The following is a 10,982-nucleotide window of genomic DNA, read 5'->3' on the forward strand; positions in this document are numbered from 1 at the left end:
CTGCTCTATGAAAAGAACATTTTCTTCAGTCTAATCACAACTATATTATCCCAACAAAACCCTGCAATATGTGCTTTCTTCCAATAAAACAGCACAAAGCTGCAGAGCTCACAGCAAACCAACCATGCTGGCACTTAATTCAAGGGATCTGCCCCAGCCTTCCTGCCCTGTGAGTGGCTCAGCCTCGGGCTGTGCGTGGCCATTGAGGCTCTCTCACCTTCCATGCGCTCGGGGAGGGAGGAGCCGGCTCCCGAGGGCGGCCGCAGCCGGTGCTCCGAGTGGCTGAGGCTCGGCGGCATCACCCCGTACGACGTGTACTGCAGCAGGGAGTCCAGCAGCCAGAAGCAATCTGTGGATTTCAAAGCCCCAAGCCCCAAAACAAGATATGCATTATGCCACATTTCAAATGGCTTATCTTTCTGCTAAGAAGGCTTTAATGACATTTAGAATTACAATCCATTTTGCTGGCTCTTGCTTTTCTCCTGACGTTCTAGGCTCACTTTCAGAAAGATGCAACTTTTAACACACACCCCACATTCCCCTGAAACACACAAACACAGCATTAAACTGTTCAGTCTTAAAATATTGTTCCTTGTGTACCAAACCAGGTTCTTTTGGGGAGCAGAACACAAAAAAATAGGTTTTGAATACAGGAATTCCAGGTTGCACAAGGCATCCAAGTTTTGACAAAAATCATGAGGTTCTTCAGTGGAAGCAAAGAAAGTTCTGAGTTTCTGGTATAATTTTTAACAGGGAAATGGAGAACCAACTGGTTTTTTTGAAAGGACAAAATAAATACCTTGCAAAGGAAGAACAAGGTAGTGTTTACAGTGCAAGGATATGACTAACTTGCTTTCTCAAACTTAAAAAATAAACAAACAAACAAAGGAGAAACATTCTGGCTACATCCCAGCTAAAGGTACAAGCATAACCTAGAGCAGCTGAGGTACGGACCAGGCAGGCAATCAACACCACAATACACATGATCATGGTTTATTTTGCACTTCAAAAGCTCATGATCCCTCGCTTTGATTCTCTCCTGAATTATTACTACCTTAATCCAGAGCTACCCCTAAGGAACAAGCACTCCAGCTAGTTCACATCACAACTCTAAAGCTTCCCTTTGCAGGAGCAGGACAATGCCTTATCACCTATTTCCACCACATAGCAAAGTATTTTTCTCAGAACTTCTGCCCCCCTAGGAACAGTTGGCTGGGAATGGGAGTTAATCTTCATAATCCCAGTGTCCCTTAAACCCTCACCTTTGATTTTTCAAAGAGGTCAAACAGATTTTACGGATTTATATTCACAAATGTTAGGAATTTTCCTCAGTTAAAGCCACCGATGTCTCTGCAGGAGACATAGCTCCTGGTTCACAATTTAAAAGCTAATTTTAAAGGATTTCTTTAGAGCATTCCACTCTTTCTTGTTTCAGATGTCACACTGAATTTAAAAGTATGAGGGAGGTCACAGAGTATTATTTTCTATTACTTAATTTAAAGCTATGTATCTTCTCTTTTGTTATGTGCTTTCAATAACCTGCAGCAAGCACTAAAGCACCAATGTGCAGGTGTTAGGGCAACTCACAGGAAGCAACCCAAAGGCAGATAAGAAAAAATCACAGAACTCTTAAAAAACCCCAAAATGTATAGTAGAGAAAGAAATGAGCTACAAATGGAGAGCTCCCTTAGGCAGTAAGTTCCTTTAAACTTAAATAAATTAGGCAAGGGATGGATTGCACCATGTAGTATTTTAAAATATCAGTGACAAAAGCTTAAAAAATTATAGATGTACTTTTCATCACAAAAGGAAAATTCAGTTCTGTTCAGTGGAAATGCAGAAAAAGACTTCACATGTTGGATTATCTTCCTCCCCTCAAACCACAGATCTTCCAGCTTGTGCTTTGCATGTCATGAGAAACCTAAGTAACCTCTTAAAAATTTGCAAACTGCTAGAAAAAATATTTTATAAGAATCAGCCATAGTGTTAGGCAGAGAGCATGGCTTCTCTGGGAGCAACAGAAAACACACACATAACTCACACAACTGCTACCTAGAGCAGCAAACAAATGCCTTGACAACAAGTGGAAGTTCCTACTTTCTGACATGTTTACACCAGCTGGTGTCAAAATAGAATAACCTGAAAGTAATAATGCACAACTGAAACACTGAGCATTACCATAAATCCTCACAGAAAACATTGCAAAGGGAACAAGGCAGGCTGAGGTGCAAACTCAAAAGATAAAACCCACTGTTCTATATAAACATTCTGAAGATGTAACTAGGGAAAAAGTGGAAGGATCTCCTAATGGCCTCTTCACAACTTCAGATGAAGAATGCGTAACTGTTAGTGCCTTCTGCAAACAAAAACACCCCAAAAAATCTAAAAAAAACACAAACCAAACCCTCCTTTCAAAACAGCCCACCCCAAAAATCAGCCCCCAAAGCTTATGGAATAAGTGTGTGTGGTAACAGCTCAATTCATCACAGGGCTACTTAATGTGGGGTGCTCCTTTGCTGTCAATGCACCTCACAGCATTTCAGCAGAGCTCTGCAGAACTGAGATTAAGCCCCTGTAAGGAATATTTAGAGTCCCTAAAACCCATCTGCTGCTGTTGGGGGCTGTGAAAGGCCCAGAGGAGAGCTGTGAGTGCAGGCCAGTGCCCAGGCAGGGCTCACCCACCCTTCTGCCGGTGGCTGTCGTCCAGGCAGTTGGAGTCGCCGTACAGAACAATTCTGCCACCGCCTTCCGAGGGAACTTGGTAAAGCCCCAGAATAGGGACGTGTTCAATTACAGCAGTCTCCTGCTTTAAAACTTCAAGACCTAAAGCAAAGCACAAATAAATTTCAGAGCCTGTAGAGCATCAATATCAATCTACCCATGAAACAACACAGCCTACACTTACAGCTGACACATGCAATAATGCCCAGTACCATGTCACACATTTTTGCAAGAAGTTTTCAAAATCCCCATGATGTTATAATAAAAATGAAACTGCTCCAAGACCCTGATTGTAAAGTTCCCTACAGATAATAAATTTTTTTCTTCTCCACCAAAGAAAGAAAATCCAGGTTGTGTGGTCTTTTTAATCTTCAACAACCTTGAATAAAAAACTCTAGTATCTTTAGCAAAAGGTTTAAAATCAAAACGTTCAGCTCTTTATGTTGTTTCCATCCTTCTGCAGAATTCTACAGAAAGCTGGTTTTAGGTTAAAGTTTTCCTACCTTTCCTTCCTAAAATTATATCCATTAGAAAAAATAAAGACAAATTTCATCTTTGTATTGAAATTTATCCCCTTTACTTGAGACACTGTTTAGACAGCAGAAGCAAACCAGAGAGCTCTTCTGCCTCAGGAATTGCAATGAAAAGGATTCAACAGAAAAGGCAGGTCTAGCAGGCTGCTTGTCAAATTGACACTCTGTCTTCCTCTCTCACACATAAGGAAATACAGAAGTCATTGGCATACAGAGATATTGTCTCTCCTCCAAAAGGCTCACACAGATGAGCTCTACTGTTCCAGAGAATTTCTCCACGAGGTAATTACCTCTGCTAAGTCAAAAATACAATGAACTCACTGATCTCTGGCAGTTGCTGACTTGTATCAGAAGCACTGCATGTGCTTCTGCTCTCACACTCCAACATTCTTCACCCACCTGCACAAACCTGACCTGCAACACCCTAAGAGCTCTGCTCACAGAGCTCCTGCACAGCACTCCCTAAAAGCTCATCAAACACCAGATTTATTTTTTAAACTGCCTGCTGCCATTACAGTTGTGAACTACCCTCTCCCAAATGAAAAGATATTATGATAAAAGAGAATGGAAATGCATAGAGAACAGAGCACTCAAGTCTGAGACCACAGGCATCCTGTATGCATAAAATTTTCCCTTATGAGGGTTTCACTGGTGACATTTTGTCTACTAAAATTTTCCTTATTTATGTCCACAGCTACCACAACACTCATGCTAAATATAGCAATGAAATATGGCAAGGGGATATATTTCAGTAGCATTTGAAACTTACAAGAAATGTGAACCAGTAACACAATTGCAACACAACTCCTCCCCTTCCAGAGACACATGTATACATGTGTGATCATGTTTCCACACAGCAACCACAATACAGGGCTGCCTATAACACTTGGATATTGCATTATTTAATAATTGTATACAGAGTCACACTGCAGCTGCCTGTTAGGCATCAGCTACATGCTCTAGGCAAAGTGAGAAAATGTAAAAATACCTACCCTGTCAATGTGGTTTTGCATTTATTGTTTTTAGACTTTCAGACTTTGCAACTTTGCTTGTGCAGCGACCCCAAAGTTCTCCTGAAAACACGGGAAAAAGGACCAGGAAGGTCATACCTTGATCCTTGAAAGTCTGTGCAATGACGACGCCGTCTTCTGGGAACTTGGCAATACTGCACCCTGACGCGTAATTCACTGCAAGACACCACCAAACTGCCGTCAGACCAAAAATGACATTTCCCTCCCTTCCCTACCAACAAGCCCAGCAGAAAACAGTCCCAGGAATACTGCACTGAATTTGCACATTTTGACCAATGTGTGTATTTGCAGAGAAAGCATTGCTAAGCACAGCTTCCACAGGCTCACCTTTACACACTTTCCAAATCTTTCAATTTAGGAGTTTTTTTTAACTGAAAAGCTAAATCAAATACCATGAAAAAGTCTACAAAGGAAGAAATAATTTAAGAAATCATTTACGAGACTCTTTTCACTGAATCTGAGCAGTTCCTTTGACTCTTGCTCAAGCTCAAACTTGCAGAAAACCATTTCCCAAACACCCCAGGGTAGCCTGTGTAGGCAATGGACTCCAGTACTCACTTTCATGACTTGCCAAGGTAAAATCTCCTTCATACAGCCCATCACTAAAGGCCATATTCCAGACAGAAAGCAGATCATTGAGAGCTGGTATATTAGCACCTCCAGTATCAGGCATCCACCACTGCCTGTAAAAAATGCAGTGTAATACTGTTTATTAGTATACAGAATATACTCCTAGAGTTTGGACAACAGAAAGTCACATGTCCTCCTGCATACAGACTTTTCCAAAGGCATTTAAATAATGAAATACATCTTAAAGCCTTCTTTAACTCCATGGGCATCTGAGCAGCTGTCTCTAAAAACACTGCTTTTGAGTTAAAGTTAAAAAATACTGATGCAAAAGTTCGCAGTACATTTCAGCTGCATGAAAAACTTCAATTTACTAGAAAGAAATTCAGTCTTATGCTCTCTGTTTGGCTAAGCTGAAGTAAAAATGACAGTCATATACCTTGTTTCTCATATTTATAAAGAAGAAAAATGTGAGATATTTTTTCTTTATATGCAATATAGCCATGCAGTAATTTCAGTAACAGGTACATGACCTGGTGATAATCTTACAATGCACTCTTTTTTTCTATTCTGCTCCCCTAAAGTAAAAACATGCTTGTTTTCATTTGTTGGTCTCGTCTCTAATTTCTTATTTCTCTTCATTGTAAATGTTTTTCTTGGCATTAAAAGTAGAATATAATGCCAAAGAGGCCTCCACAATCACGATAAAATGGGCAGCTATGCTCCTTAAGCTGCAGCCTAAGGTCAGTTCTGCTACTTAAGGTAGCACTTTCTTACAGGTAACATCCAAATGCTGAAGTACTGTGCATCACATTTGGGATTTTTTGGGTAATATGTACAATTCTACAGCATTTTATTTGCCAAAGCACTTGGAAATAAGTCAGTACCTTGTGTTTTCATCATAAAACTTGACTTTTCTCATCACAGATGTGTTGTACCAGTCACTAAAGACTACCAGTGAAAGTCCATTATCAACATCCCTCCTCAACTTGGTGATCTCTTCAGGGAAATACTCTTCCTCACTGTCCACCATCAGCAGAGTCCCTGTGTGTAAAAGCAGAAACAGGAGTTCTCCAGGCTGGTCATTGTGATGTTACCACTGTTCACACAACCCACACAGAAGCCAACACAAGTGCACATTTTCACATTATCTGGTCCATGTGCCCCGCTCTGGCAGTTCACCTAATAAAGTCATATTTAAGGATGGTAAATACAAGACAAACATATCCCAAAATTAGTTTGGCAGCACAGGAAGTTTTTAGGGTGTTCCTTATGAGTCCTGCTTGTGTGGTCTCAAGAACTGAATGCCCCCATGTGTCAGGTGTGTGTTCTGCAGTTTGGTGTCACCCAAACGCTCCATAAACTGAGCCAAACTGCGGCACAGCTGGACAATGAGGGGATTCACCACTGATCCAAACTGGAGTGCTAATGCAGATGCAGCCTGGCCAAGAGGTTTTTCACTGCTCCAGCTCTAACAGCACTCCCCTCACTACTGCAGACTGGCAGCCAGGTAGGCAGCAATTGCTCTGAAATGTGGTTTGATTCACCCCTTGAAAACTACAGCTGCATTCTGGTAGGCTTGACTAAAGTGCCACTGCCACTTTCACACAACCCTCTCTCACTCCTGCTAACAAGGAAGCACAACCTTCCCTGTATTACTGAAAAAAACACAACTAGAAAAATACACTTTGATTCCCTAAAAACATGCTGATGCTTTTAGACTGCTTCTAAATATCAGCCAATTTGCTTCTTCACTTTCTGATCGCCCAGAAAGGTGGTGAAATTTCCATCCTCAGAGACAACACAAATCTTGACAGGATGATACCCTGAGCAATGTGATACACCACTGTGAGCCCCATGTCTCACGGTTCCTTGCAACCAAGCCAATTCCACAAGTCCAGGCAGTCTGCATTTGGAAAGCCTTCTGATAAAGATCCTGTAGAAATGGGACAGAGTGTACCCTCACCAAGTGTGAAAACAATACCAGCTAGGGACAAGTGGCACATGGACCACGGATCATTGAGTTTTATTCCCCTCACTTCTTCTTCAGGAAATATGAAAGCCCAACAAACTACAATCAAATGAGGAACAACACAACGGTGAATCAGGGGAGAGAGAAGTCCCCTAAGCTCTCTATCAATTATAAAACTAGTGCTCTCAGAAAAAACACTATTTTGTTACTTTTTAAAGGGCTAACATTTATATATCCATGTGTACTTCCACTGAACTACAAAAGCAGTGGTGAGATATTTACTTAAGAATCAAGATAAACAAAAGATTGCTACTGGCAACAGCTCCAGAACTGGCAAACTCAGGAGAATGCACCCTCACCTTACAGTGCACTGAAAAACAGCCCAGCCCAAAACAGAAGAGGGGTTTTGGAGCATGCCATGGTTAAACAAGGGGCATATGGAAGCAGAAAAGAGCACAGACAGCTTGCTCTGTCCCCTGCCTGGCCAAGCTACCCCATTTCCTTCCTGATGAACAAACCAGATACTGTTTAGCTATCACATATGGCTGGATGAACACTTTATCCACTCTTTTATCTAATCAAAGATCACTGAACATAAAAAAAGAACCAGGATGGACACCTTTGATTTTATTCTGTTAAACAGGTCATGCTTCATTTTGACTGTGCCAAACTTTTTTGGCAAATACAGTTCTGCCTTTGTGGGACTGAATACAGAGGAGCTTTTAACCCAATCAGAGGCTGGCTTTCCCTCTCTTTTTTCATGGTAAGGACAGAGAACTGCATTAATTCTACTAAACTCCCAAGCAAGCTTCCCCAGCAATACTCCACACAACTAAATATCAGCACATAAATAATAAATACTCCCAATGCCAAAACATTTTTCTATTACCACTAGAATTTTTATTTGTACCCTCAACACATTTTTGGTCTTCCAAAAAAAGGTCATTTCAGAAAAAGTTAACAGTATGGAGAACAAGGCAATTAACTCATGCTTACCATACTGACTTGCATCAAAACATGTAAATGGGGAACCAAGAACCTCAACAAAGTACCCCATGCTCCTGAGGTGCTGATACATGTCCCTGAAGTTTGTATGGATATGGTCACCATTCCTTAGAAAAAGAAAAGTGTTGAAGACATTTAGATCTGGCATGTAGAAATCTGATTTCCACCTTTTTGATTTTCTGAAATCCTGTCCACCTGCCACCTCTGCCTACCCCCAGAAGCTTTCCAAAAGCTTCTGTCCTGGTCACTGACCCAATTAATCCTCTCTGAGATACTGTTGCATGACTTTTTCTATGGATGCTGACCTTTCATAGATGGAGCAGGGAAGCAAAGTCTTTCCCTGCTTTGAAGACAGTCTCCCTTAAGAGACAAGGGGTCTCTTCTTGTCTTTTGAATTGTCAAGTTTGTTTGGTAAGTGAATGCTGAAGCAGTTTATAAAGTGTCCCCTTTAACTTCCTGTGAGAAATTAGGTCAGAATAGAAAAGCCAAACAAAAATCTCAGTAACTTAAATCAGCATTTTAAAAGCTTTTCATTTCACATGAATAAAACCACAGAGCTGAAAAAACAATCCTGCACCAAAAGCATAGAGTCCAAGTGCTTTACATGGAGTTCTTACAAAAGATAATCCCATGCCCCTCTGAAAAAGGCCAGAGCCACAGCATTCAGTAGAGATATCCCATATCATTAACACACAATCAAGAAATACTGATTTAATAGAACCTGAGATAAATACCAATCTAATGGATCATTCTTCATCCTCAAATTATCCCTGGGGAAGTATCCTGGTGGATAACGGAGGTTATGGTACTGATCCCAGAGGACTCGTTTGCTACGAGGTGGAGTAGGAATGATCTTCACTTTTATTGGAAGCTTCACTGTTGAGGTCTGCTCTGCACCATTCTTAGACTGAAGGACAGAACAAATTGCAGTGAAATCCTTTCTCCCCACAGCAATCAGTTCACCATGGATTGTAAAAGACCAAAAAACTGGAGGTACCAAATCGACTTTTTGTCACCGGTACCAGCTCCAGGGACAAAGAGATTATTTTGCCCTAAACTGCTGAAGCATTTTTTTCTGCACTCAACAGTTTGCAGTTATGCTCCAAACTTAACATATGTTACAACTGTGATCTGGTTCAATTGTTCAAAATCTTTAAAGCTTCTCAGGAACAATTAAGCATGGTTCAGGCATGCTTTTTCAAAATACATTACTTAAAATCCACAATAAACAAATGAAATTATGATGTTGGTCCCAAAGAGAAGTTTCCCAATTCTAAATTATATGCAATTTGCTCTCAATTATAAAGAACATTATTTGTACTCTTTAATTTCCTGACCCAAATTTAACTTACGCTTCAAATGACAGGGCTAGAGCAAGACCTTAAAACCACGGTATTTGTGTATCAGAAAGGAGTTTAGATAACTCTTCACCCAGAAAATCCAAAACGTACAGAACTTACTTCATTTTCTGCAGGGGATGATACTGTGATCATAACATGACCCTGAGCAATGCCTTCCCAAGATGCTGCTTTCTTGGCTACAGAGATGGAAATTGCCAAGTATCCAGACCAAGGCCACAAGACAGGGGAATAGGAGAAAGCCACTTCGATGTTATCCCCATTTTGGGGCAGATAGGGCTGCCAGTCTGGCTGTGAAATGAGAATACAGAACACTGGTAACACAGTATTTGCAATCACTACTTTTTGCACACATAACCCTTTTCTTCTGCATGAAGTAAAAATATTAGCTCTTTTGAAGATTATATCAAATATAAAATGCCCTCCAAGCCCAAAAGTTTGGTGTTGTGTCAGTGAATCAGCCCAATTTTGACAGCATCAATGACCCAGAGCAGAGGCTTTTCAGAGGCAGGACTGTGAGAAGGTGCCCAAGCAAACCTGCTGTAACATTCTGAGATCATGTGCAAACATTTATTGGTGAGAGAACAAAATTTCCCTTGGATTACAAGGCCAGCTAGCAGCGGAACAGACACAGGCCAATTGCATCAGCTGTGTGTATTACCATAAGCTAATGACCTCCAGTGCCCTTTAATGTAAACTTGAGTCTAAAACAAACCTCAGGAGTCACACTAAAATGTTAAAATTAGGCTCATTTGCATTGGCTGGAGTTACAGGACAAGTGTCTTTTTTAACTTTTTTAACAATTCTCAAATCTATTCTACATTTACACTTAATTTAAACCTCCCTAGCCAGCCAACACGCTCAATATCACGGGTGTGAAAGAACAGGTTTGGCAGCAGAGCCGGATTAAACTGATACATTCATATAGCCCTGACCCATGGAAAAGACTTAATTTAGTGTCAGCATTCTTCACTGAGATCAATAATGTTCCAGGATGAAAAAAAAATTAAGAAGGTCTGTCCAGAAGATTTTAAATGCTATAAGAGAATACAAAGAAATCTTTAAGTACATCTTCATTCAAACTGTTTTGCAAAGATAAAATGTTACACGCCCTGAAACCAACGCATTGCTTGAAAACTTGTAGACAGCTCATGTTGACAAATCCTCCAATGAGGGTGCACCCTTTAATCAAATATTTTGCATCTCTTGCTCCCAGCAGTGAGGTTTGTTATGAGAAGCTCATAGCTAAAATAGTTATTTTCTGGGAAGGTTTTAGCAACACTACCAGTCAGAATTTGGAACAATGTTAATACTTACCTTGTCTACAACTCTCCCAGTGACTCCCATGCCATTAAGGATAGTAACATTAACAATAGTTGGCATCCCTCCATAATATATGGGCTGAGAACAATAGGGCCACATGTAGGGGCATTCAGTCAAATCAATATAGCTTGGACTCAAACTACAGCAGGATAGAGGAGGGAAAATTTAAAAAGGAAAAAATTAACAATAAACAGAAGAACAATACATGCCACTACACATAACTACGAAAAAGTTTCAGATAAACCATGCCACTCATAGTTTACCAAGCTCTCATCTCACTTAAATATGCCCCAAAATCTTCTTCCCTTCCTATTTTTTATTTTAAGTTTTGTGGAAAGATTTTCATACATAAAAAAGGAAACAGTTCAGGGAGAAGGTCCTTATTCTCAGAAGTTAAAATTTAAGTACTTTTCCACTGTGTCCTTACATTACTCATAACGTCTAAGGCTGTAAGAGAAAAGGATCTTTCCCT

The 10,982-nt window shown here is 40.4% G+C and overlaps 1 protein-coding gene across 2 annotated transcripts in view; it reads right to left on the bottom strand.

The window, feature by feature from the left end:
• MBTPS1 (membrane bound transcription factor peptidase, site 1) overlaps window positions 1-10,982 on the bottom strand; it is a 22,601-nt gene that overhangs the window by 3,033 nt on the left and 8,586 nt on the right. For both annotated transcript variants that reach the window (XM_031058419.1, XM_005422731.3), the window contains exons 11-19: window positions 10,505-10,649; window positions 9,290-9,478; window positions 8,564-8,736; window positions 7,821-7,936; window positions 5,740-5,896; window positions 4,844-4,968; window positions 4,364-4,441; window positions 2,683-2,823; window positions 218-349 (exon numbers count right to left, since the gene is read on the bottom strand). In XM_031058419.1, the coding sequence (XP_030914279.1) occupies window positions 218-349; window positions 2,683-2,823; window positions 4,364-4,441; window positions 4,844-4,968; window positions 5,740-5,896; window positions 7,821-7,936; window positions 8,564-8,736; window positions 9,290-9,478; window positions 10,505-10,649 (1,256 nt within the window). The remainder of the gene's footprint in view (window positions 1-217; window positions 350-2,682; window positions 2,824-4,363; window positions 4,442-4,843; window positions 4,969-5,739; window positions 5,897-7,820; window positions 7,937-8,563; window positions 8,737-9,289; window positions 9,479-10,504; window positions 10,650-10,982) is intronic.

This window comes from Geospiza fortis, unplaced genomic scaffold, assembly GCF_000277835.1.
Source record: "Geospiza fortis unplaced genomic scaffold, GeoFor_1.0 scaffold97, whole genome shotgun sequence".
NCBI lineage: Eukaryota > Metazoa > Chordata > Aves > Passeriformes > Thraupidae > Geospiza > Geospiza fortis.